At 48.8% G+C, this 27960-nt stretch overlaps 1 protein-coding gene across 8 annotated transcripts in view; it reads left to right on the forward strand.

The window, feature by feature from the left end:
- CACNA1B (calcium voltage-gated channel subunit alpha1 B) overlaps positions 1-27960 on the forward strand; it is a 324524-nt gene that overhangs the window by 105141 nt on the left and 191423 nt on the right. For all 8 annotated transcript variants that reach the window (XR_009115431.1, XR_009115432.1, XM_058038142.1 and 5 more), the window contains exons 4-6: positions 14712-14803; positions 17753-17905; positions 23696-23883. Coding sequence is in view for 6 of the 8 variants with exons in the window: in XM_058038142.1 (XP_057894125.1) it covers positions 14712-14803; positions 17753-17905; positions 23696-23883 (433 nt within the window). In the remaining 2 variants the exon portion in view is untranslated. The remainder of the gene's footprint in view (positions 1-14711; positions 14804-17752; positions 17906-23695; positions 23884-27960) is intronic.

Consider the following 27960-nt stretch of genomic DNA (forward strand, 5'->3'; position numbering starts at 1 on the left):
TGCTGGGATCTCTGAATATCTGGATTCTGGCCCATGTTCACCTGGGTGCATTGAGTTCTTTAGGTTTCCTTGATTTCCTTGATTTCTTCTCCCATTGTCTTTATCCAAAGCCTTTTGTTGTTTTGGAATCCTGTGCAAAGCAGTGGAGCATTACTGCTGCCCTACAGATGCTTTGTCACATCCCAAAGTTTATAAATTCACCCCAACACCCTCCTCTTGCTGCACATCTGGCAGCCTGGGCCTGTAAGCACAGCTGGATCCCTCTTTCCCCAGCTTCGCCAGGGGGGAGTGATGTGGTGGCTCTGTTTGGCTGTGGGAGCTCCACTCCACACCAAACGGGTGAGATCAAGGGTTGAAAATACCAAAATAAAATTTGTTTGAGCTGTTGAATGGGTGCAGGCTCTGTTTGAGTAGGGATAGGGAGAGAATTCACCTCACCACCCATCTGGACCATGGTGGGGTGGTGCAGGAGAAGGAGTTGAACAGGATGATCCTTGTGCACTCCTTGCAGCTCAGGATGTTCTGGGATTTTAGGATCCTATGAACTCCCCAGCCACAGAGCAGCTGTGGCTTCCTGGGGCATTCAGTCTCTGGAAAAATCCCTTCACTCAGGGTTTTTCTCCTGGGAAGCTGAGATGCCTCAGAGAAAAGGAAAACAATTCTTATCCCATTTGCTTCTCCTGTGCTGTGCTCATGTGGAATGTGTTTGGAGATTGTTTACCCACAGGTGATTGTTCCATTGCATTCTGCTGGGAGTTGTTTTCACTCTTTGGCCAATCAGGGCCAAGCTGTGTCAGGGTTCTGGAGAGAGTCAGGAGTTTTCATTATTATCCTTTTAGCATTCTGAAAGTATCCTTTCTGTATTCTTTAGTATAGTATAGTATAATATTCTTTAATATACTATTGTCGGTTTCTCGGCTGTTTCAAAGACCTGGAAAGGCTCAGGGGTGGCCTTGGGCAGCCCACGCTCCAAAGGACGAGAAGAGGCTTCAGGGTTTTTCTCGGTCTTCAGTGTTTATTAGTTATTTATCTAAAAGATTTTCTCTCAGCCCGACAGAGGTCTGCACAGCAGCCAGCCATGAGCACACTGAGAGCCCCCGGGGCGGTCACCTATCTTTATACTCAAAATTACGTATACAATATTTACCTATTTTCCCCAACACCTTTTACCCTTATTAACCAGTGCACTTTTAGTAATAACCAATCCCAAAGTGCCAACATCACCACAGAAGATGGAGGCCAAGAAGAAGAAGAAGAAGGACAGGACACGCCCCAATTCCTCCATCTTACTTCTTTAGACCCCCCTGTACAGAAATCCTAAACCCTGTGTCTCACACTCTAATTAACTTATCCCTTCACCATTCACCCCGTGAAATCCTCCCATCCTCATACAGGTGTCATCTCCTGTGCAGGATCAAAGTCCAGCCACCAGACACTTCTGGTGACATTCCAGGACCTCCAAGCCCCCCAAGGGTGGTCTTGGTCACTCTGCACATCAGTCCTGAGGTGCTGAGATCCCACATACTATAGTATCATAAAGTAATAAATTAGCCCTGTGATGCCTTCATTGGGGCATTCCCTGCAAATACAATAGCTGCCCCTGGATCCCTGGCAATGCCCCAGGCCAGGCTGGACATGGCTTGTAGCACCTGGGACAGTGGGAGGTGTCCCTGCCATGCCTGGGGTGGCTCTGGATGAATTTTAAGGCCCCTTCCAACCTTGCAGGCTGTGGTTCTTGCAGCTGAGTGCAGCCAGAAGAGACTATTTAAATTAAATAATGAAATTTTCTGGGCTGGTGATCCCCAGCAGGGCCTGTGGGGGTGTGAAGGATCTCACATGGTGGTGGCAGACCCAGCTCCTGGAGGCAGCACCCACCTGGAACAGCTCTGACCTTCGCAGCTGCAGAACTCGACTTTTATCTACAAAAAAACAGGGGGAAAAAAGAGATTTATTTGCTACATTCATGAAATACTGCTCCCCAAGCACCCAGCATGGGAGCTGTCATGGCTAAATTATCCTAAAAAACAGAAGGGGGGGGAGTTACAATTTCTGGTTTTGATGCTGAAGGAATAAATTCTGACTTTTCCCTGTCCACAGCCCAGCTTGCAACAGGTTTAAAGCACGGTACAGATGGCTATGAAATTATTGCCAACAGCTACTCATTATATTAGATAAGGCCCTGGGTTTATTTAGGAGAAGCAGATGGAGGGAATACACAATATTTTAGATGTCTTGGCAAACTGTGTTTTCCTTAGAACAACACTGCATGTTTGGTGTGAGAGTTCTGGCCAAAAATAAAACAACAAAACAGGGAAAGAGGAATAATTATATCCCTTGAGGGGCAATAAGGTGTGTATTAAAAAAAGAAATATTACAGTGCAAGTCAGATTAGGAGATCTGAGGCATTATTTTAATCCTTGTGGCAAGAGGAGAATTTCTGTTTTTACTTGAAAATCTGTATTTTTGTCGCTTGTGGAGAAAGCTTGAAACCCTGACCCCAGCTGCCTCCAAAAGCTGAGGAGAGGCAAGAGGCACAAGGCAAAGAGAGAATTTAAATCTTACATTTTAAAGGATTTCCTGAGTTTTAGTGCAGCCTTGTTGATTTAGGGCTGCCTGCCTGTGTGAGCACTGGCACCCCGGGATGGCTGAGTGAGGGGCAGGTGGAGGAACGCTGGGATTTGGGATCTTGGGATGGGAGGTGTTGGAGGAATATCAAATCTGGTGTTTGAGGAATATCAAACCTATTCCTGCTCAGGCACTCATTGGGAAAGGCTGCCCAGAGACCTCTCCCTGTGGAGACAAAGGGTCCTGGCTCAGAGCAGCTCTGTCTCCAGGGAAAACGTGGAGAGGGGCCTGGTGCCATGCCAGGCTTTGCTTTCTCTGGAATTTCTCTGTTAGAGGAGTTTCCTTTGGGGACCCTGCCAGCAATGGCTGCAGTGCAGCTCTCTTCTCTTGTGGAGCCCCACTGCAGCTCCCCTCCCTTGCCCCAGCTGTCCTGGGAAGGCCCAGGGGGCAGCTGGAGGGGATGGCATTGGTGATGCCCTCAGGGTGGTTCCTCAGAGCCCCTGAGGAGAGATTGGAGCCATTCAGCATCCGCAGGGGGACAGCAACAAACCCTGCTCCTGCCCTGGCCCCTCTGAGCCTGGTGTTGGTTTCCATCCATGGTTGAAGTCATCCCTAGATGTTCCATGTCCCTCCTTGGGTGTCCCATATTCCTCCCTGGATGTCCCATGTTTCTCCCTGGATGTCCCATGTCATTGCTTGGATGTCTCACATCCCTTCTTGGATGTTCCACATCTCCTGGGTGTCCCACAGCACTCCCTGGATGTCCCATGTCCCTCCTTGGGTGGCCCATGTCCCTCCCTGGGTATCCCACGTCTCTCCTTGGGTGACCCACATTCCTCCTTGGATCTCACACATCTCCTGGATGTCCCATGTCCTGCTTTGGGTGTCCCATGCCCTTCTCTGGGTGTCCTGTGTCCCTCCTTGGGTGTCCCATGTCTCTCCCTGGGTGTCCCATGTCACTCCTTGGGTGTCCCACAGCATTCCTTGGGTATCCCACATCTTCTGGATGTCCCACCCTAGATGTCCCATGTCCTTCCTTGGATGTCCCACATCACTCCCTGGGTGTCCCATGTCCTTCCTTGGATGTCCCATGTCATTCTTTGTTTGTCCCACATCCCTCCCTAGATGTCCCATGTCCCACCTTGGGTGCCTCATGTCCCTTCCTGGATGTCCCATGTTCCTCCCTGGGTGTCCCATCTCATTCCTTGTCTGTCCCATGTTCCTCCTTGGATGTCACACATGTCCTGGGTGTCCGATTTCCTTACCTGGATGTTCCATGTAAGTTTTTGTTTGTCCCACATCACTCCCTGGGTGTCCCATGTTCCTCCCTGGGTGTCCCATCTCATTCCTTGTCTGTCCCTTCCTGGATGTCACACATCTCCAGGGTGTCCCATGTGTCCCCACAGGCCCGAGTGCAGGCAGGAGCAGAGGTGCTGATGGCACCGGGGACCCCTGGTTTGCTGATATTTTGTGATATTGCAGGAAAGTAAGGCCAGGCCAGGAATGTTTGACTTCCTGCTGAGGTTCTCCACCTTGGCTGAGTCCTGGTGGGTTTGGGGCTCTCACCAGTGAAGGGCACAGGTGTGTCCTGGTGATCCATTTTGGCTGTGCCTTGAGGCTGGGGAGACACCACCAAACAGTGCAAATGTGGCAGCAGGAATCACCTCTCTGGCCACCCTCTGCTTTCCCATTTATTTCATGGATGGTTTTGGCTCTCACTCTGCATGAGTGTCAATCTTTTCTCATTATCTGCCCACCCCAGCAGTATTTGGGGTGGGGTGGGGGTGCTGCACTGGGACATCCCCCAGCCCTCCAGGGTCCAAGGCTTGCTTCAGCTGTGTTTTCACTGAGGGAAAACCCCTCAGTGCAGTGTGGCAGCAGCTCTCTGGTCACAGAGAGAAACACAAACTTTCCCAGGCATTGTCCTGGGGAAGGCTGTGAGAGGATCAGAGGAAAGAATGAGAAACAATTCTTATCTTAACCTGCTGCACCTGTTGTTGTGCACATGTGGAATGTGTTATGGAGCTTTGTTCACCAAAGGGTGGTTTCTTAATTAGCCATTGGTGGTGGTGTTTGGATTGGAGGAGCAATCAAGTCCACCTGTATCATACCTGTCTATAAAAGAGCAATGGGCTCCTTAATAAAGATTATTAATCAGCCTTCTGTGAAATACATGGAGTCTATGCTAATTATTACCCAGCCAGGCCTGCTTGCTGTGATGGTGCAGGGGCCAGAAAAGAGTCACAGGCCACAACATGTCCCTTCCCTCCTGGCTGATGTGCCCAGCACTGCCAGGTGTTTCCTCTCCTTCTCTGGCTGATGGTGCCCAGCACTGTCAGATGTTTCCTTTTCCCTCTCTGGCTGATGTGCCCAGCACTGTCAGATGTTTCCTTTTTTTCCTGGCTGATGTGCCCAGCACTGCCAGGTGTTTCCTTTTCCCTCTCTGGCTGATGGTGCCCAGCACTGCCAGATGTTTCCTTTTCCCTCTCTGGCTGATGTGCCCAGCACTGCCAGGTGTTTCCTTTCTTTCCTGGCTGATGTTCTTATCACTGCCAGGTGTTTCCTTTCTTTCCTGGCTGATGTGCCCAGCACTGCCAGATGTTTCCTTTTCCCCTCCTGGCTGATGTGCCCAGCACTGCCAGGTGTTTCCATTCCCTCTCTGGCTGATGTGCCCAGCACTGCCAGGTGTTTCCTTTTCCCTCTCTGGCTGATGGTGCCCAGCACTGCCAGGTGTTTCCTTTTCCCTCTCTGGCTGATGTGCCCAGCACTGCCAGATGTTTCCTTTTCTCTCTCTGGCTGATGTGCCCAGCACTGCCAGGTGTTCCTTCCCCTCCTGGCTGATGTGCCCAGCACTGCCAGGTGTTTCCTTTCTTTCCTGGCTGATGTTCTTATCACTGCCAGGTGTTTCCTTTCTTTCCTGGCTGATGTGCCCAGCACTGCCAGATGTTTCCTTTCCCCTCCTGGCTGATGTGCCCAGCACTGGCAGATGCTTTCCTTTCCCTCTCTGGCTGATTCCAGCATTGCCAGATGTTTCCTTTCCCTCTCTGGCTGATTCCAGCATTGCCAGGTGTTTTCCTTCCCCTCTCTGGCTGCTGCTCCCCTCCCTCTCCTGGCACCAGGGGGAAGGCTGAGCTCTTCTTCCCACCCGTTTTGTTTTGCTTTCCCAGCTCTGATGGGATGTGATAGTGCTGACATTTCCTGCCCAGCTCAGAGGCAGCTCCTCCTGGGGGCTGGCCAGGTGCAGAGGGTGAGGTGGCTGTGCCTCCAAATAACACAGCCCTCGTCACAGCTCCCAGGGCAGCCTGGCAAGGAGCTTCTCCTCCGTGCTCCTGGAGGAAGGAGGGCTGGGATGTGTTCTGGTGACTCAGAGCTCTCTCCTCCTGCAGTCTGTGCTGCCCTGTTAGCCCACCTGGCAGGAAAATCCATCCCCCATCCACCCACCAGCTGGCCTGTGCCCTTTGCTTTGTGCTTGCAGCTCGTGGAGAGCACAGCTCTGCTCCTCCAGCATTCCTGGCACAGCTCTGAAGGGCAGGGCTTGGTTTGGGTGATATTTTTCACTCACACAGGGCTCAGGAGTTTGTATTTTTTGGGAAAATGGCAGCATTAAATCAAGGCAAAACTATTTGCAGGCTTGACAAGAATTGCTTCCACTAAAAAGGAAAATGTATTTAAAGCTGGGAATGCTTCATTTTAGAACTTGACAAATGAAACAATCCCCAAATGTTGTTCTGTTGCTCTCTCATTTGCATCCCCTAAAGTAAAAATACTTGAAACATTTTGCTGATCCTGAAATTCCCCTTGAAGAATCTTGTCTGCTACTGAGACAAAACCCTTCATGTCTTGACCGTGGGCTGGGTGGCACCAGAACTCTCCAGGAAATGCTTTCTGCTCCCAGCTCCCGCCCTTGGCACCTCTGCAGTGACATTCTGCGATGGCCATTCCCAAGGACAGCCAGCAGCTCCTCTCCTCTGTGCTGTTATGGGTGAGGCTCAAGGTGTGACCTACTTTCTGATCCCCAGTGAAGTGCAGGGTGCTTTTAACTCCTCTGCACTCTGTTTTCCCAGCGTGAGCTCCCTGGGATGGTTTTGGCTGTGTGCATTTCCCTGCCAGCTGTCAGTGCTGATTGCAAACGAGCCTCCTTTGCCACTCTGCAGTGCTGCATGTCCCTGTCTCTCCTGCTTAGCAGCAACAAGGACTTCTTTGAGCAGCTGCCTCATCATCAGAACATCTCCCTTCATCCTGGGCACAATCCAAGCCCTGCAAATCCTCCTTTGGTGGATTTGAGTGGCTGGCTGTAGCAGAGAAGGGGCTGGCTCCAGACACTCTCCCTCCCCGGCTTCTCTCTGGAGCCTGGCTCAGGAATAACACCCACAAAAATGAATTTCAGGTGCTTTAGGGAGAGGATTCTGCTCCTGTTTTGCTCTGTCTCCTCCCAGGACTTGAGAGCATTTCTGCCATGCAAAGCAGAAGAAGGAGGAAGGAGTTTGTGTTCACATCTGGGCACTGCTGGAGGCTGGTGATGAATTTAATGCTGGCTCAGAGATGCACCTGTTTGGGGTGAGACCAAGGAATCACAGAATCCCAGAACAGCTGGGGTTGGAAGGGATCTCTGGAGATCATCCAGGCCAAGCCAAGGCAGGGTCACCTGGAGCAGGTGACACAGGGATGTGTCCAGGTGGGTTTGGGATGTCTCCAGAGAGGGAGACTCCACCTCATCCCTGGGCAGCTGTTCCAGGAATCCAGTGCAGAAAGCCGTGCTGGTGTCTCAAAAACCTCTGGATTATATCTGGGTAGCAATGCTTGGCTCCTCCCTCTGGGCTCACATCTCCCAGTGGGATGCTGTAGTTCTTATCAGCCATGCAGGGACATTCAATGGCCCATTATCAGCAGAAGTCTCGCCTGAGAGAGGATTGGGTGTGGAAGAGATAAAGAAACCTGTCCATGAACAGAAGCCAACAGCCATACACATGATGACTAGAATACAATTTGTTTGGCAATCCAGGACAGGGGAGCAGCCCGAGGTGCTCTGCTGGGAGGAAAGGGTGGGGTCTGTCCCTGGAGCTGTCCATGTGGAGGTCAGGAGCAGGATCAGAGGAAATATGCAGGGTCTGTTGGGATGCTGAGGCCTGGTGTTGGTGATCCAAAGGAGAGGCAGAGCCCTGCCAAGCTGGGCCCTTTGTGTGGCAGGGACAGGAAAGCTGGTGGAGAGTCAGCAGCGCCGAGTGACAGAGCCACCAGCTGAACCTGGCACTGCCATAAATTAAACGCTGCAATTAGCACCTCCCATTGACTTATCAGCCCAGGCCTGGGCTCCCCTCAGTGCCTTTGGTAGTCAAGATGAAGCTCACAGCTGTGAAATCAAACCTAGTGGAAAAGGGCACCTTTCCAACTCCTCTGACTCTGCATGTCCCCGCTCGGGGCTGTGGCACTGCCAGCGCTGCCACCACAGGCCTGGCACCAGCCAGCTGGGCAGAGTGACAGCCACATCCCTGGGCACGGCCACGGGCACACCTTGGCTGGGTGCCTGTGCTATCCTCAGGTCCTGCTGGGGCAATCTGCCAGGCCACATCCCTCAGTGACACCGAGCAGTGTCCCCAGGCTGCGTGCGGGTGGCACAAGGGTGACAATGGCTGGTGCTGCTGTGCCCTACAGTGATGCCTTGTGTAGGCTGCCCTAGAACAGAGGCTGGACAGAGATAAAGAATAAAGCAGGGATTTATTAAAAGGCCTCCATGGATGCACCTTGGGCAGCACCAGAGCCCAGCCAGGGCTGCACCCAAGATGAACCAAAATGGCCCCAAAATGCACGGCCGGGCACGGGGTCTGTCCCTGTGATCAGTTCTGCTCCATTTGCACCTTGCAGTTCATTGTCCCATTCCAGCTTTAGCCCAGGCAGTCCCACCCTGCTTGTTTTTCTCTCTCCAGCCCACGCTGTTTGTGCTCTTGGGCTGAGATTTGGGTCATTTGTCCTTGGTGCCCAGCTGGAGCAGGAATTGTTTTGTCTCCCTGCTCTGTGCACAGAGCTCAGCATTCCCTGATGTGAAGCCCAGACCCATCCACTAAATCAGCACAGAATGTGAAAAATAGAAAAGCTGAACCTGAGGCATGAGCAGCTGAGGGGCTCTGAGCAGACAGAGCCCCAGGACCCTCCCTGCACCTCCTGCAGCCCTCCCTGGGTGCAGCTGGGGGTTTCTCCCTGTGGGCTTCATCCTCTCCAAACATTTGTGATCCACTGGGAACCTTCAGGGAAACAGGGCTGGGGTGCCCTGGTGGCACAAAGGATCAGAGGTTGTGGCACCTCCAGGTGCTGCCTGTCTGCTGGAATTCAGGGCCAGAGTGGTGCAATGTTTCTGTTCCCAATTCCTCCTCCAGCCTGTGGGCAGCAGAGGGGACATTGGGAAGGACAGAGGTGACAGTCAGCCTGCAGGGGACCCACAGATGGGGAAACACCTTAAACCACTCAGCCAATCTTCATGAAGTTAGTTCTTTTGGGTTTCCCACTGGATCCTATTCCCAGGGGTCACTGGGGCTTGTTAACTATGGGTGCTCAGTGAGGTTTTGGGAATGGGATTGTTTAAAGTCAGGTTTAGGGACTGGGGGTGCCTAAAGACAGGTTTAGGGAATAGAGGTGCTCAAAATCAGGTTTAAGGAATGGGAGTGCCTAAAGTCAGGTTCAGGGAATGAGGGTGCTCCAAGTCAGGTTTAGGGAATGGGGATGATTTACCAGAGTTTTCTCTCTCTCTCAGCTTTTGGGGTTCTTTCCAGGACTAGAATTTATAAAAATTAGAAAGGTTACATTAAAATACCAGGTTTAGGGAATAAGGGAGTTCAAAGTCAGGTTTAAGGAATGGGGATGATTTACCAGAGTTTTCTCTCTCTCTGAGCTTTTGAGGTTATTTCATGAACTAGAATTTATAAAAATTAGCAAGGTTACACTAAAATACCCATAAGTTATTGCAGTGACTCCTCAGCAGTGGCCTCGGTGCTCTCCAGGGGTGAGATCCCATGGGAGGCATTCATGGCTCTCAGGCAAGGTGGGGATGACCCTGAGGAACAGCATTTGCTTTTCCCCACTCCAATCCTCAGGATTTGGAGCACTGAGGCTAAACCTGAAGGAATTCCAAGGTATTTTCCTAGCTCAGGGCTTCACTGAGGATATTCATGGCAGCCAGGGTTTTGCTGAAGCAGAACAAATCAATCCTGAGCTCCCAGCCCCTTACAGGAAGGGATTGCTAATTATTTATGGTATCAGAACGTTCAGGGAAGGAACTTTCCCTTCATTCTTTGCTTTCTTTTATACCCAGAGGAACAAGCTGCTTTCATAATTTATTCCAGGCGTTGCTGGAATCAAAGTTATCAAGCATTTATCCCACAGCTGGGCTGTCTCTGGGAAGAGCTGTCAGTCAGGGCTCCTTACTGGAGGAGAGAGAGAGAAAAGCAGCATTCAACCAAGGCATGGTGAAACTGGGGAGTGAGTGCCACTGTCCTGAGCCCCCAGGGATGGCAGGGTGGGTGCCCAGCTCCTGCTCAGCAGCACAAGAATAAGAAAGGTTTGGTGTTTGGCCATCACAAAAAAAGGAGGAATTTGCCACAGCTTCCACAGAGGAATTGATTTTTTTTGCACTTAAACCCTTGGAACTGCAATCCAAGGCAACATCCCAAACATATCCAATCTCTGTGTTTCTGTGCAACCCACTGAGCCACAGAAATGGCAGCAGATCGAGCCATTTATCACCTAAAATCTGATTTTTTTCTTCTTGTTTTTGCTTTTCCCAACCGATTCCTCTTCTGGCACTGGGTCCCCACCACCTCTGCTTTGTTCTCAGCTGTTGGCTGTGCAGCCAGGGATGCTCCAGCAGGAGTTTGGGATGTGCCTGTCAGCTGGCTCCTTTGATCTCTCCATTCCTCTTCTTTTTAAGGATAATTTCCCATTCCTCCTGACCTAACTTGCAGTGGCTTTCATGAGCTTTCAGAGGGAAAAAGTAAAAACAAAGGTGGCACTTTGGCAAATGCCCCAGATGATGTTAATTAAGTTCTCCCCCTCACTAGGATGTGTTCCCAGGCACTTTAGGAATCCTGTAAATGAGCTTTGGTTCTGCAGGGGCACAGGCACCATCCCCACCCTGGCACAGTTCCCTCCTGAGCTGCTTTGTTGTGCTCCAGCTGCTGCCCCCGGGTCCTTCCTGGCATCCTGAGGGCTCCTGCCAGGGATGCTGACGCCTCAACACTTTTTGACAGCCCCAGGGCCCCCTGTGCCCTGGTTCCAGTGCTGGCACAGCCTGGCTGGGCATGGGCAGGGGCTGCCAGGGGGCTGCAGGATGCAGCTCAGTGCTGGATGCCCAGCCTGGGCTCCCCCAGCTCTGCCTCATTCTCCTGCTCATGTGGAATGTGTTTGGAGATTGTTTACCCACAGGTGATTGTTCCATTGCATTCTGCTGGGAGTTGTTTTCACTCTTTGGCCAATCAGGGCCAAGCTGTGTCAGGGTTCTGGAGAGAGTCAGGAGTTTTCATTATTATCTTTTTAGCATTCTGTAAGAATCCTTTCTGTATTCTTCAGTAGTATTCTTTAATATAATATAGTATTATAAAGTAATAAATTGGCCTTGTGAGAACATGGAGTCAGATTCATCATTCCTGCCTTTGTCAGGGCAATCCCTGCAAATACAATCCTCTCTCCAAGGACTTTTCCTGGGGAAGGCAGTGAGAAGCTCAGAGAAGAAGAGAAAACAATTCTCATCTCTATTTGCTGCGCCTGTTGTTTTGCACATGTGGAATGTGTTATGGAGATTGTTTACCCAAAGTGATTTGTTAATTGGACACCAGTGAAGGGTTGCTTTGAGTCCTTGGCCAGTTGGGTCGAAGCTGTGTCCTGGCTGTCTCTGCAGACAGTCATGGGTTTTTCTTTAGTATCTCTTTAGTATAGTTATAGTATAGTATCAGTGTAATATAATATAGCTTAATAAATAATAGTTCAACTTTCTAAATCATGGAGTCAGAGCACATTATTCCTGTGTTGAGGGCTCCCAGAAACTATCCATCCTATACAGTTCTTATTCCTAGAAACTATTGATCCTATACATTTCTTATTCTCAGAAACTATCCATCCTATACTTCTCTTATTCCCCAAAATTATACATCCTATACATTTCTTATTCCCAGAAACCATACATCCTATACATTTCTTATGCCCAGAATATTATCCATATCTTATATCTTATCCATCCTGGCTCAGCTTATACTGATTGTGCTGTTGGGAGCATCTCCTAGGGTAGATATTCAGGATTATCTCCTCCCTGGGTTCTTCCCACACTGCACAAGTCCATAAGTGAGCAATTAAGCTGTGAGGATGGAGGAAGGGAGCAGAGGAATGAAATCACTGGCCTGGGTGCAGAAGATTGGATTAAAGGCTCTGCATGTGCTGCTTCTTGGTTTAAATTGTCTCCTGTTGCTCGTGCTCCAACTGCATCCATGGAGCTGATGTCATGGGAATTTTAAGGTCGTGAAAATGTGGGAACAGGTGTCCTATAGAATAAATACTCAGCTCCTCAGGTCCTGGCTGGCTTCTGCCTCCTGCCATCCAAGATCCCAGCAGGTTTTTTTCCTGATCTCCAGCACCTCCTGCTGCTGGAGTCTGGCCCTTTCCGCCCAGCAATGCTGAGCCTGCTCTTCCCTGAGGTAAGGACAGGGATTTATTCTGGGAGTGCTCCCTGCCCTGCCACGGCCACATCCTGCACAGCTCCGAGTGCAATGGTGCAGCTGCTTCAGAAAACTCTGCTTTTCCTTGGGCTGGTTCATGGTGGCTGAGCGCTGCTGAATGCTCTGCAGCCTGCTGTCAAGAAACTGCAAAAAAAGTCTCCCATTAGCAGGAAACTGAGGAAAAGGGGTCCTGTTATCAAAAAGCTGAGGAAAAAAGGCTCCTCCTATCAGGAAAGCAAGGAAAGAAGGCTCCTGTTATGAAGAAACTCAGGAGCAAGGGCTCCTGTTATCAAGAAACTGAGGGAAAAGGGTTCCTGTTATCAGGAAAGTGAGGATAAAGGGCTCTTGTTATCAAAAATCTCAGGAAAAAGGGTTCCTGTTATCAGGAAAGTGAGGAAAAAGGGCTCCTGTTATAAAAACACTGAGCTAAAAGGGCTTGTGCTGTTAAGAAACTGAGGAAAAAGGGCTCCTATTTTTAAGAAATGGAGGGGAAAAGGCTGTTGTTATAAAAAAAGGGCTCTTGTTAGCGAGAAACTAAGCCAAAAGGGCTTGTGATGTCAAGAAACTGAGGGAAAAGGGTTCCTGTTATCAGGAAACTGAGGGAGAAGGACTCCTGTTATCAAGAAACTGAGGAAAATGGCTCCTGTTAGCATGAAAATGGGAAAAAAGAGCTCCTGGTGCCAAGAAAATAGGGGAAAAGGGCTCCTGTTATTGGGAAACTGATGGAAAAGGGCTCCTGTTAACGGGAAATTGAGGCGAAAGGGCTCCTGTTAGCAAGAAACTGAGGAAAAGGGGCTCTTGTTAGCAAGAAAATGGGAAGAAAAGAGTTAATGGTGTCAAGAAAATGGGAAAAAAGGGCTCCTGTTATCAGGAAACAGGGGGAAGAGGGCTCCTGTTATCAGGAAACTGAGGAAAAAAGGGCTCATGTTGTCAAAAAACTGAGGAAAAAGGGTTTCTGTTATCAGGAAAGTGAGGGAAGAGGGCCAGATTCTGACAGTCACTGGGAGTGGTGCAGAGGATGGAGGCTGGTGGGAGGGTTTGGGCTTGGCTTGGGTTATAATCAGAGTTGTTTAGGCTGGAAAAGCCCCCCAGGATCATGAAACCCCACCTTTAGATGAGCACAGGCCCAAATAAAGGAGGATTTTGCTGGAGCATCCCAGAAATGCTGCAGGAATTGGTGAAGGTGGCTGTGCTGTGGGGCTGAGCTGGCTTTGTGACTTCTCATCATTGTCACTTGTGGACACTGGGACAATATTCCTTCCCTTGCTGTGCCCTAAACCAGGGAATCCATTTCATTTTCTGTGCAGAACATCACATTTTTAGGACCCCTTCTGGTTTGGGGGCTGGATTTCATGGTGTGTCAGACCCACACCCTGCTCTCTGCATCTTCCCCTCTGAGCAAAAATGATTTTGCACACAGGGAAGAAACTCTGAGCAGAAACTGCTTCAGGTGTTGGGAAACACTAGACATCAAACTGAGGGATTTGTGGATTTATTATAGTATGTTCTGGCAGGTAATTTCCAGCATAACTGAGGGATTCAGCTTCCTCTCTCTGTCTCCTTTTTGTGCTTTCCTGGGGCACAGGGTGCAGCTCTTTAGTGCCTGATGATGTCCAGTGGCCTCATAATTGGGGATTTTCCTACAGCAGACCCAGAATTTTTGGGAGTTAATTCCTTCCAGTGAACACAATCCACAATGGGATCACAGAGTTTAAAGCAGCTCCAATATTTGCCACCACACTTAGCCATGCTTTGGAAAGAGGAATTTGCATTTAATCTGGAATTTTGTTTAAAGCAGCTCCAATATTTGCTGGTTCTACACCAGACTTAGCCATACTTTGGAAGGAGGAATTTGCATTTATTCTGGATTTTTTTCTTTAAAGCAGCTCCAATATTTGCTGGTTTTACACCATGTGGGATTCACATTCTCTGAACCTAAGAGAAGCAGAGAAAAGAATGATCAAAACAATTCTTATCTCAATTGCTTCTCTCAGGTTCAGAGAATGTGAATCCCACAACACCACACTTAGCCATGCTTTGGACAGAGGAATTTGCATTTAATCTGGATTTTTTTTTCCTGTTTAAAGCAGATCCAATATTTGCTGGTCTTGCACCACACTTAGCCATGCTTTGGAAAGAGGAATTTGCATTTAATCTGGTTTTATATATTTTTTTAAAGCAGCTCCAATATTTGCTGGTTCTACAGCAGACTTAGCCATGCTTTGGAAAGAGGAATTTGCATTTAATCTGCAATTTTGTTTAAAGCACCTCTGATATTTGCTGATTTTACACCACACTTAGCCATGCTTTGGACAGAGGAATTTGCGTTTAATCTGGAATTTTTTTTCGTTTGAAGCAGATCCAATATTTGCTGATCTTGCACCACACTTAGCCATGCTTGGAAAGATGAATTCGCATTTAATCTGGATTGTTTTTCCTGATTCCCTGCAGGATTCTGGCCACTGCTGGGACAGACTTTGACCTGCGGACCCTGCGAGCCGTGCGGGTGCTGCGGCCCCTGAAACTCGTGTCAGGAATCCCAAGTGAGTGTCCTGCCCGCGTTGTGTCCCAGCCCAAGGGCTCTGTAGGTTTGGGGTGTTACTGCTTTTCCCAGCAATATTTTCTCCCCCTGCCTCTTTGGGGTTTGTGCCTCCTGCCCTCAGCAGGGTCTGGTTGTTTCTCATCCCATTTTGTGCTGATTTCACCTCCCAAATCTGCAGGTGAGGGGCAGGGATTTGTCCAAGCAGCCTTTTGTCTTTGGGGGTGAAGGAATTCTCTGGGGAGAGCAGACCTGAGAGCTGAATTTTGTAGCTTTCAGGCTTTTCAGCTTGGATCTTCCGATGGTTTTGATCAGCTGAGCATCATGTGCTGGGCATCTGACCCTTTTAGTGAGGGGGAGATGGGGGTCACCATTTGTGGTATTTTCGGGGTCTCCCAGATGGAGGAGGAATTGAGAATCTGACTCCATGTTCTCAAAAGGCTAATTTATTACTTTATGTTGCTATATTATATAAAAGAATGCTATACTAAAACTATACTAAAGAATAGAGAAAGGATACAGACAGAAGGCTAAAAGATAATAATGAATCTCATGACTCCTTCTAGAACCCTGACACAGCTGGACTGTGATTGGTGATTAAGTCAAAACAATTCACATGTTGGATAAACAATCTCCAACCACATTCCAAAGCAGCAAAACACAGGAGAAGCAATCAGATAATATTGTTTTCCTTTTTCTCTGCGGCTTCTCAGCTTCCCAGGAGAACAAGTCCTGGCAAAGGGATTTTTCCAGAAAATATGACAGTGACAGGGAGAAAATAAAAGGAAAGAACAGGTGGGATCTGCCCTTGCCTACTGATTTATGCATTTAATGTGTGAATCTGAGGGGTCTGAATGCTGAGTGAGGAGCTGTATCATGCCCTGAAACCATCCCAGTGCTCACATCGTGGCTTTCTGCCTTTTTCTGTCACAGCCACAGCTGCTCTGTCCCCAGCAGGGATCACTTCCAGGAGCTCTTTCATTCCTGGATATGGAATAGAGAGGTTTGTACCCTCCAGCAGGAGCTGCTGGAAGGAGCTGCAGCACTGTGGGATGCTCTGGTGTTCTCTGGATTCACCTGGGGGCAAGAGAGCACCAACAATTCCTGAAATCAGGTTCCATTCATGGGCAGGGCTTCAATCTGAATTCCCAGCCAGGACAGATCCTTGGAAAGGTGGCATTTGTTAGCAGGGTGTCCAACAAGGAGATGGTGCTGGATGTTTTTCCCTGGACCTTTTGCCTGTGCAAGGTGTGGCAATGACAGCCTGAGGTTGTCACAGAAGTGAGGTGGCCCCTCAGAGCTGTGGGACATGTGTTCCACCTGGGGATGTGTCCTGGACCAGCACAACACCTCCCCACAATAATTGCTCTCAGGTTTTTAGTGATGTGGTGAAGCCTGAATATATTATAGGTTTTTTTCCATGTAATAAATGCATAACCTTGATGTGCAACCACCCACAAACAGGGAGTATTCTTCCCTTTTATTCCCTTGGTGTTTTTCCTGTCAAAGAGACCTTGCTGCTTTTTTAAATGTCTGTGCCCATCTCCATCTCACTGGTACTGTACAAAGTGGCAAGACAAGGATGGTTCTTCACCCCCCAGCCCTCAGGACAGGCCACCAGGGCAGCTGCAGGGATTTGTGTGCAGGTTTTTGTGAGAATAAAAACAATAATTATCTGACTGCTGCTCCTGTGTTTGTTAGCTGCTTTGGAATGTGGTTTGGACATTGTTTACCAACAGGTGAATGTTTCATTGGTTGCAAGTGAATTGTTTTTAATTAATGACCAATCACAGCCAGCTGTGTGGGACTCTGAGGAGTCAGCCATGAGTTTTTCATTATCATTCTTGTTAAGCCTTCTGTCTGTATCCTTTCTGTATTCTTCAGTACAGTTTTAGTTTTAGCAAGATGTTATCAGCCACCTCCATCTCCTTATCTTTAATTGAAACAAGTGCCAGGGCTGGTGACAGAGCTGTGGATGGGCAGGCTGGGTGTTTGTGCAGAGCAGGGTGTGACAGGGACAGCAGTGTCCCTTGTGGGCTGTGGGGGGAGAGGAGCTCCTGAGCAGCCCCCAGTCCCTGGCACAGGGATCACATCCATCCCTGGGCTTTGCTTCCCCGCTCCACTTCCAAGCTCAGTGACAAGATCAGCTCCTGGGACATTTCTCTTTGCCCTCCCTCTGAGCTCCTCAGGACAGGTTTTACTGCAGTCCAGATGCTGCCTGATCTCTCCCAGCACCACCATAATCCTCCTTCCAGGGAAACACTCCAGCCTCGTGTCTATAGACACAAATTGGAATTTATTTTGGCACATATCTGCAGGAGAACCTGCTGCAGCTAAATAATTGTATTAGCTGAGGTTTAATCTTCTGCTGTGGTCTCAGTTCCATTTCAGTGCAGTCAGATAATAACAGTAATAACAATTCAGCACCAATTTCTTAATTACCACTGAGTCCAGCCACGGTGTGAATTTGGTGGGATAAAGCTGACACTTCCAGCTTGTCTGGAAGCTTCCATGTCTGGACACTTCTAGCTATCTAAAGCTGAAATATCCAGCATGTAGAGAAGAGGGAATAAATTTATGTCCCCCTGCTCTACACCAGACTGGCTTGCTTGGCCCTAAGGTGTCCTAGATAGGATTCAAGGCTGCACCACAACTGCCCCAAGGACCTGGCTCAGCTCCAGGCTGAGTCTCAGGGCACCAGCAGCTTCAGGAAAAACCCTCTGAAGCTTAACAAAGCATTGGCTCTGTCACCTGAAGAAAAGACACCACAAAAGGAGAACTGCCAGCTGTCTCTCCTGCTCTCATGGCAGGAAATTGTTTTATAGCACCCTGGGAAAAGCAGCATTGCTTGGTATTGCCAACCCTCAGTTGGACAGCCCCTCTCTCCCACCTTCTCTCCACTCCCAAGGCCCCACTTGCCTTCCCTCCCTGAGGTGTTTTTGTGTCCCCACAGGCCTGCAGGTTGTCCTCAAGTCCATTATGAAGGCCATGGTGCCCTTGCTGCAGATTGGGCTGCTCCTCTTCTTCGCCATCGTGATGTTCGCCATCATCGGGCTGGAGTTTTACATGGGCAAGTTCCACAAAACCTGCTTTTCCAACGAGACAGGTGAGCTCTGCCCCCTGGACCTTCCCCTCCTGCTTCTGTGCTGCTTTTCCTTTTGCCTCTTTACCCACATATTCTGAGAATTACACAGAATTTTGTGCCCACCCTACACGGACTGGGACAGATTCTCCTCTCTCTGATGCCACAGTGCTGCTCCCAAGAGTGACATGAAAGTCCTTAGGACCTCCTATCCCAAAAGAATTTTCTCATAGCAGAAGCACAGAAGAAAATTCCTGTTGTTTCTTATTAATTAATGGTGTCTGTCTAATTTTCCTTGGGTTTTGCTTCATGCACATTGAGTTTCCTGGGGAGCGTTCTGGGGAAACTTTGGTGTGGAATAGTAAAAGAGTGAAAAGTCTGGGAGCAATCAAAAAATAAAAGGGCAGTAGATGGGAGGAAAGGAGTCCTTTGATGGAGAAAGGATAAAAATGACCTTCAGACAAGGGAAATTGGGCACTGAAGAGTAAATGATGTGTCTGCCTGTGAGTGAGTGATAGACCCCAGAAGATGGAGGTGGAGAAGGATGATCCCAGGGATTCTTGGCTGAGAAGAATCATGTGTCAAATCAGGGAATCATGGAATTCTTTGGGCTGGGAGGGACCTTAGAGATCATATCATTCCACCTCATTCCTTTATTGCAGTGTTAATATATGTTTATTACCTGATAACACACATTAAATTGTTGTTCTTGTCTCCAAACCATTGCATTTTAAGGTGCAATCGACTTTCTTTAAAACACAGCCTTGTATTTTCAGTCATTATCACTAATAGGTCTTAATATTGATTTATTTCCATGCAGTGCAATGGTAATAAAAGAACCCTGCCAAATCTCTGGGCATCCCTCACGGTGCTTTCTGATGGGAGCACTTTAATACTCTCAGCGTACACCGAGATTTGCAAAGGGAATTCTTGCTCGTGTTCCTGTGGAATGCTGGAATAACATAAAGCAGGTTGTGAAGGAGTTGGGAGTTGTGAGAAAATCCTGGCAATTCTTGGAAGAAAGGAGGTTTTGGGCTGGATTTGTAGGAGGGAGAAGTCCCTTTGTAGGTGGTATGGCAGTGGGGCAAGGAGAGCAGTGACAGGATGGGTGTGGAGGGAGCAGCACAGTCCGTGCTGAGGTGGAGGGGAGGATGGATCCTGAGCAGGCTGGGGTTTGCCAGGAGCATTTTCGGGTCTGTTAGACTGCAAACAAGGCAGGGGATGTTTGTGCATCCCTTGTGAGCAGGAGGCAGCTGCAGGCAGAGCCCGAGGCTCTCCCTCACGGCTGACACCTGATGAGGGAGGATTTTCATGAGGGAGGATTTTCATGAGGGAGATTTTCTGCCCTCCCCAGAGCAGTGCAAAAGGCCAACACATCCCCAGAGCCGTGTGTGCTCCCCACACGCTCATCTCTGCCATCAGCACTGACCAAGAGAGTGTGGGCCAGGTGTGGGGACCCAGGACAGGATTTTGTCATGGCTAATGTCATGTGCAAGCTCCTCTTGCTGGCTGGGTGCATTCCAGCTGGAATTGGGAGCATGTCTGGAGCTCTGCTGCCCGAGCTGCATTTCATCTCTGCTACCTGGATTGCATTTCAGCTCTGCTGCCTGAGCTGCATTTCAGCTCTGCTGGCTCGTTGTGAGCTGTGGTTTGTTGTAATTGAGATGATCACAATACAAAGCAACACACTCCATTTTCAGAAGGCTTCAAACCTGTTTTTACTATAGCCTGCGTGCTTTTTATACATTCTTGCAAACTCATCAGTTTACACTTTACTAATTTGTCACTAAAGACAAACAAAGTGTTCATTGGAACAGGCAGTTGCAGGTTTCTCTTATTTCTCCTTTCTTTCTTGATTTCTGTGTCAATGACCTTTGTAGAAAATTCTTCTAAACATGGATCCTCTGATCAAACTTCTCTCTGTAAAACCTCTTGCACTGTGGCAACAACAACGTGTCCCTTTAAAAACCCTTTAATACTTCCCCAATTCCAGCTCTCTAAACAGGGACATTGCTTGGGATATTTGCTTATTGTACTTGTGGGGTTCCCAGACAAAGGAAGGAATGATGAATCCGACTCCATGTTCTTAGAAGGCTAATCTATCATACTATGTTATGTTAAATATAATATAGTATAATACTATATTAATACTATATTATAAAATAATACTATATTATAAATAATATTTATTATAAATAATAATTATTAATTATAAATAATTAATACTCTATTATAATCTTTATAATACTATATTATGTTAAAAAATACTATACTAAACTATACTAAAGCCCCTGTCTAGGCAGGGGAAGGGGCTCTGGGGGTGCTGAGCTGGCTTTGGGTGAGTTCTGAGCATCCCTCCCAGCTGCCAGGCAGGAAATGGTGTTTCTGGAAAGGAGAGGGGGCTGAGGTTTCCTGGCACTGCATCCCCTGGGAGCAGAGCAGCAGAACAACCCACAAAGCTTTTGCAAACCTAAGTGCTCCTCATCCCACAGAGGTGCATTAAGGAGCCTGGGAGGAGACCACGGGCTCCAAACCAGCCTGAGGGTGGAAATGTGAACTCATTAAAGAGATGCCTCTGGTAGGGGGTGGAAAATGGGAGGAGGGAAAGCTGCTTGTGCTTTTTTCTGTTCCAAATCCCCAAAGTGAGCAAACCCCTGGGATTTTTCCTGGAATCAGGAGCCAGAGGGACAAACCGTGCATCATGAGGGGACCAAGCAGAGGTGTCAACGGCGAGTGTTGCTCTGCTGAGCCAATAGCCTGGGTTGGTCAGCAATGAACTGCAGCACAAAGGGGTGCTGGGCACCAAAATATGGCCAAAGGGTTATTCAAGGCCTTTCCCCTTCAGCCTGACTGTTCTGAGTTGGAAACATGGCATTATTATAATGAAAATGGGTAAAACTCAGTGGCAGTTTTGCTCCAGTCTTGTTTCCCTCTCCCCGCACCCTCCTTGCTGTCCTGCTCTGCTGACACAAGATTATTTTTAAGCACCTGACCCAGACCAAATGCCCCAAAGCTGCTCCAGGAGAGAAGGGCACCATATTTATTTCCCATTTGTCCTTGAGATTCCCCCTTTCTCCGTCTTCTCCAGCCATGAGGAATAATGTCCAGTTCTTGTCACAGTTTTAAAAAAGAAAAAATCCCCCACTCACCCCTTTGTGGTGGATGTGCAGTGCATTGTCAGAGAATTCCCTGGCAGCAAAAGGCCAAACCGAGATGAAACTGGATCCTCTTTTAATGCACACTCTCAAATGGTCAGCAGGAGCCAGCTTTGGCATTTTCTTCTCTCACCAAGCCCTTGTGAGAGCCTGTGGTGACCCATCTGGGAGCTGGAGGTTTGCCCTGCACTGAGGCATTGAGTCAACAGGAAAGTGTCACATATATATTTTTATATATCTACACACACTTCTGTCCTGCTCCACCGTGACAATTTTGCTTTCCTCCCGCAGCCTTTGCTCTGTGGAATGATTATTACTAATTTTTGTTAGTGCTGCTCCTGCTTTTCCCCCTGGTGAAATTGGATTTTGTGCTGTTTGCTGCTCCATAAGGTGTCCCTTTAAAAACCCTTTAATGCTTCCCCAATCCCAGCTCTCTAAATAAGGACATTGCTTGGGATATTTGCTTATTGTATTTGTGGGGTTCCCAGATGAAGGAAGGAATGGTGAATCTGACTCCATATTCTTAGAAGGCTAATTTATTATTTTTTGATACTATATTATATTAAAGAATACCGTACTAAACTATATTAAAGAATACAGAAAGGATTCTTACAGAAGGCTAAAAATATAATAATGAAAACTTGTGACTCTTTCCAGAGTCCTGACACAGCTTGGCCCTGATTGGCCAGTAAGTCAAAAACAATTGACATGAAACCAATGAAACAATCACCTGTTGGATAAACAGTCTCCAAACACAAATTCCAAAGCAGCAAAACACAGGAGAAGCAAGTAAGATAATTATTGTTTTCCTTTTCCTCTGAGGCTTCTCAACTTCCCAGGAGAAGAATCCTGGGCAAAGGGATCTTTCCAAAAAATGTGACAGTGACATTTGCTTGCTCTGAAAACCCAGCACTGGAGTTTTCCAGCCTGCAGCACTTCCCAGCTGAGCCTGGAAGGTGCTGGGATAGTCCTGGCCATTCCTGGGGGTCCTTCCCTGACAGATTTACCTACCTTGGCCTCCTCTGGGTCTGCAGTGAAGCTCAGCAGAGAAGTACGATTCCACATGGATCCTTTTCTTCTGTTTGGAGCAAAAATGTGGAGCTTCTGGAGGAGCTGGAGTCCTTCAGTGCTGCCTTGGGGTGACACCAGGGGCTCCTCATGCAGCTGTGCTCAAACATCTGTACCAGGGCAATTCTGGGGCAGTGCACATGCCCAAACTGGCATTAGTGCAGAAGGTGCCCTTTTGCTTTAATGCTATAGGGCAAATATTTAGCACTTTGAGGGTGTTTAAGTGTGTGCCATTCCCAAATCCCTGCTTTTACCTCACTGTTGGTTTTATTTTTTTGGATGGTGTTGCTTTATTTTGGGTTTTTTGTTGTGTTTGTTTTTTGTGGGTTTTTTTTTCATGCTGCTCTTACACCATTTCCAGGCCTCTCAGATGTACTGGGCTGTCACGAGCCAGAAATTATTTGCAGTTTGGAAGCCTCTTCTGCCAGTGGCAGAACAAGAGGAAATGGCCTCAAGTTGCTCCAGGAGAGGTTTAAACTGGAGATTTGGGGGAATTTCCTCACTGAAGGGGTGGTCAGACATTGGAAAGGGCTGCTCAGGGTGGAGTCCCCATCCCTGGAAGTGCCCAAAAATGTGTGGATGTGGCACCTAGGGACACGGGTTAGTGCTGCTGGGTTGATGGTTGCACTTGGTGATCTTAGAGGTCTTTTCCAACCTAAACAATTCCACCATGTGAGATGGAAAATAGGAATTTTGGGCACTTCAGGGATGGCTCTGCTCCACCCCCACTGACCCACCTCCCACAGCCCAGCAGTGTGGAAATGATCACAGGGGCACAACGACTTTTACATGTCCATAGCGGCACAAAGAAACCCAAAATGGGAATTTAATCCTCGCATTGGTGCCAGGAGGATGCAGCAGCACCAGACAGGAAATTCTCAGGATGGTTTCAGTCAGGAACTTTTCAGGATGGTTCTAAGCAGGAACTTTTTAGGATGGTTCCAAGGAGGAACTCTTAATGATGGTTCCAATCAGGAACTTTTCAGGATGGTTCCAAGCAGGAACTTTTTAGGACGGTTCCAAGCAGGAACTTTTTAGGATGGTTCCAACAAGCAGGAACTCCTCCAGATAGTTCCAAGCAGGAACTTTTCAGGATGACTCCAATCAGCAACTTTTCAGGATGGTTTCAATCAGGAATTTTTAGGGTGGTTCCAGCAAGCAGGAACTTTTTAGGATGGTTCCAACAAGGAGGAACTTTCCAGGATGGTTCCAATCAGGAACTTTTCAGGATGGCTCCAATCTGGAACTCTTCAGGATGGTTTCAGTCAGGAACTTTTCAGGATGGTTCTAAACAGGAACTTCTCAGAGTGGTTCCAACAAGCAGGAACTCCTCAGGACAGTTTCAATCAGGAGCTTTTTAGGATAGTTCCAATCAGGAACTTCTTAGGATGGTTTCAAGCAGGAACTTCTCAGGATGGTTCCAACAAGCAGGAACTTTTTAGAATGGTTCCAGCAAGCAGGAACTTCAGGATGGTTCCAACAAGCAGGAACCTCTCAGGATGGTTTCAATCAGGAACTCCTCAGGATGGTTCCAGCAAGCAGGAACTCCTCAGAGTAGCTCCAACCAGTAACTTCTCTTCCCTCCCCGCAGGTGAGGAGGTGGGGGATTTTCCCTGTGGAGAGGAGCCTCCTGCCAGGCAGTGTGAGAGCGGGACCACGTGCAGGGAGTACTGGCAGGGCCCCAACTACGGCATCACCAACTTTGACAACATCCTCTTCGCCGTGCTCACCGTCTTCCAGTGCATCACCATGGAGGGCTGGACCGACATCCTCTACAACGTGAGTGCTCTGCTGGGGCTGGGAGGGTTGGGTGGGAAGAGATGGTTCTGGAATTAAAAAAAAGTGATTTAATTTGTGTGGTTTTTACCTCCTGAACCCCTGCTTTTGAGGAGGATTGTTCCTGTTTTCCTGAGGGTCTGTTTCTGGTTCAGTCTGAGGTGCTTTGAGGGGGCAGAGTTGCTCAGCTATGGGATGAGTAGGAGCAGGAGGACGCAGCAGTACCAGACAGGAACTTTTCAGGATGGTTTCGGTCAGGAGCTTCTCAGGATAGCTCCAATCCAGAACTCTTCAGGATGGTTTCAGTCAGAAATTTCTCAGGATGGTTTCAGTGAGAAAACTGAAACCTGGGTAGTGGCAGTGCAGGAGCTGGTGTCATCCCAAGGTGCTCCTGTGCTCTGCTGGGTGAGTAGGAGCAGGTTCTCACAATGCCCCAAAGAAATTCCAAATTGTACAAAATTGGGTGGCAAAAGCAACAACTCCTTCATATTTTGTACCTGGAGGTTTCCTCTCCTGACTGGGTGATCAAACTTGTAACACTGAGCTCCAGGACTGGTTTTGCTTAGTCCAGTCCAGTTTTACAAAGTCCTATCACTCACCTTCACCCCTGGCATGACTGTGGGCTGCAGAAAAGATGCTCCAGGCTGAATTCCTGCCTTCTGCAAGGCAGGACCACGACTGGCACAACCTCTTGGCTGTTCTGTTTTGTTATTCCCAATTTTACAAAGAGCAGGATGATTTCCCCCAGCCTCTGCTGACTTCCATTTGAGGGTGCAGTTTATGTGGAAAAATCCCTAAGTTGGGCATTCCTGATGCCCTCAGCCCATTTCTCTGGCTGGAGGGATGATGCTGTGCTCAGTTTTCTTCATCACAGACTCCAGAGCCCTGCTGGGCCCTTTCAGTCCTTCCTGGAAGGGTTTTTGTAGCAACAGGAAAGGATTATCCTCAGCCACAGTGAATTGCCAGGTACAATTCTGCTGTGTTTGGAGCCAATAAATGTGATTTATTCCCTTCTCCCTTCCTTGCCCAGTTCCTGCATTTATTCCCAGTCTCTGACCACTTAAAGCCATCTCTAGAAGATTTCTCCCCTCACCCTAAAGCCTCACCATACCACCTTCTCATTCAGCATTCCTGCTCCTTCCTCCTGGTGCCAAGTGTTGTAAGAAAAGCCCATTAGCATCCTGGCTGGAATTGATTAATCAATATGTGGTGCATGAGATCATCTTCTCCCAACCTGCCTCCTGTACCACATGCAAAACCCCGAGCTTACTATGGGGGTATTGATTTTGGGGGCTGATTGAAGCTGTTGTAGTTTCATTCTGGAGACCCATGAATTGGGAGCAGGTGCTTGGACTGTGACAGTCCTGCTGCAGAGTGAATTTGTTGTGTCTGAGACCCCAGTTTGGGGTTTGATCTGGCAGATCTGAGGGGCTCTGGATGTCCTCACTGAGGGGAGGCTGAGTGCTTTGTGCTGTGCCATGGGACCCTCAGCAGAAGTCAATGGTGCCACGAGCCACCCCTGCCACCTGTCCCTGGTCCCCAAGGGCTGTCAGCCCCTCCCTGTGCTGCTCTGCTTGCTGGGGACTTGGCTGTGCTATTGCAGGTTGGAAACAGAGAAGGTGTGGGTGGGGAAGATCCTCTCAGTGCAGCCCTCAGCCTTTTCACAGCTTCTCTCATGTGCTGCTTTCTGGCCTCTTGTTTCTTGGTTTGGTGTCTTCTGTGCCTACTCCAAGTCCATCAAATTGAAAATAGGTGACAAAAGCCCAGATTGTGCTGCAGCAGTGACTGGAAATCCTCCATGGGGTATTTGTGGATGCATTGTCAGGCTGTGCACAGGTAACAGCAGTGAAGCCATAGAATGATGGAATGGTCTGGGTGGGAAGGGATAATCCCATTCCAACCCCTGCCATGGCAGGGACACTTCCCACTCTCCCAGGCTGCTCCCAGCCCTGCCCAGCCTGGCCTTGGGCACTGCCAGGGATCCAGGGGCAGCCACAGCTGCTCTGGGCACCCTGTGCCAGGGCCTGCCCACCCTCACAGGGAACAATTCCCAATTCCCAATATCCCATCTAACTCTGCTCTCTCTCAGTTTGAAATCATTGGCCCTTGTTCTATCCCTCTGCCTCCTTTTCATAAGTTCCTTCAGGCCCTGGCAGGGGCTCTGAGCTCTCCCTGGAGCTTCTCCTCTCCAGGTGAGCACCCCCAGCTCTCCCAGCCTGGCTCCAGCCCTGGAGCAGCTCCATGTTCTCCTCTGGATTCAATCCAGCAGCTCCAGGTCCTCCTGATGTTGAGCACCCCAGACCTGGACACAGAACCCCAAGTGGGGTCCCACAAAGGCACAGCAGAGGAGGGGGGAATCATCTCCCTCATGCTGGCCACCCCTCTGTAGGTGGAATCCATCCCTCCTGCTCCAGGCAGTGCAGAAACTGCCCAGGGATGCTGCTTGGACCCTACTGGACCCAGACTGGGAAGAATCTGGAAGATGCTTCCCCTTGAATCCAGAACTGGGAGAGTAAGTGAACCCCTCAACAAAGGGAGAGTGTCAGAGGTTTTTCCTTGTTCAGGGAGCTCTGATTCACCAACCAAGCTTTCCACTCCTAAGGAAAATGGGTTTTGTTAGGAAAATTTTATCAGGAGAAGTTTCCCTGTCAGCCCCAGGCTCTGGTGTCCTCAAGGAGAGCAGCATTCCCCTGCTGCAGGATACTCATCAGAGCTGAGCTGTGCACCTACTTTTAATCTTTTCCTTAATTAAGATTTGCAAAAGGCTGTGGGACCATGGGAGGCAAGATGTGGTCTGTGTAAACTGTGATTAAGCATTAGGAAGAATAAAGGAGCTTTTTCTCCTGCTAACTCATTAAAGCAGGGAAAAACACACAGTTCTGGGGCCCCAAACATAATGAGGACATGGAACTGGGGGAGCAAGCCCAGAGGAGGTCACGAAGTTGAGAACAGAGCACCTCCCCTATGGACACAGAAGACACAGAAGAGGTTGTGTGGAGAGCTCAGAGCCCTTCCAGGGCCTGAAGGGGCACCAGGAGACCTGGAGAGGGACTGGGGACAAGGGATGGAGGGACAGGACACAGGGAATGGCTCCCACTGCCAGAGGGCAGGGCTGGATGGGATATTGGGAATTGGGAATTGTTCCCTGGCAGGGTGGGCAGGCCCTGGCACAGGGTGCCCAGAGCAGCTGTGGCTGCCCCTGGATCCCTGGCAGTGCCCAAGGCCAGGCTGGACAGGGCTGGGAGCAGCCTGGGACAGTGGGAGGTGTCCCTGCCATGGCAGGGGTGGGATGGGATGATCTTCAAGGTCCCTTCAACCCAGACTGTGATTCTATAAATGCTCCTAATCCTGAGGATTAGCTGAGCCATTCCTTCACCCCTCCCGTGAGTGCCACCACCACAGCCTGGCTCAGGTTGGGGCAGATTTGTCCCCCTGCTTGTACAAACCCCTCCCTTGGTGCTGCTGGAGCAGCCAGCCCTGCTGGGACTGAAATCCCTGTGCTGCCAGGCAGTCTGGGACTGAGACCCATTAGGGGAAGGCTGAGGTTACAACTTCTGCCTTAATGGCCCATTCATTTCCTGCTGCAAAACGTCTGGATTGATTGTCCTGCATCAGCAGGGCTCTGCTCTCACTCCCCTCCTCCTGCTGCACTGGTCTGGGGGTGCTTAGGGCAGGGCTTCACTGGGATGTCAGGGTATTGTATTTGCAGGGACCCTCATGGCAGGGAAGAATCATGAATCTGACTCCATGTTCTCAGAAAGCTAATTTATTACTTTATAAACTATAATATATTAAATATATATATATATATATATATATATAGTATACTAATATAAAGATATTAGTATACCATAATACTATACTAAACTATACTAAAGAATACAGAAAGGATACTTACAGAAGGCTAAAAAGATAATAATGAAAACTCCTGACTCTTTCCAGAGTCCTGACACAGCTTGGCCCTGATTGGCCAAAGAGTGAAAACAACTCCCAGCAGAATGCAATGGAACAATCACCTGTGGGTAAACAATCTCCAAACACATTCCACATGAGCACAGCACAGGAGAAGCAAATGAGTGA

Source organism: Melospiza georgiana, chromosome 20 (assembly GCF_028018845.1).
Source record: "Melospiza georgiana isolate bMelGeo1 chromosome 20, bMelGeo1.pri, whole genome shotgun sequence".
Lineage (NCBI taxonomy): Eukaryota > Metazoa > Chordata > Aves > Passeriformes > Passerellidae > Melospiza > Melospiza georgiana.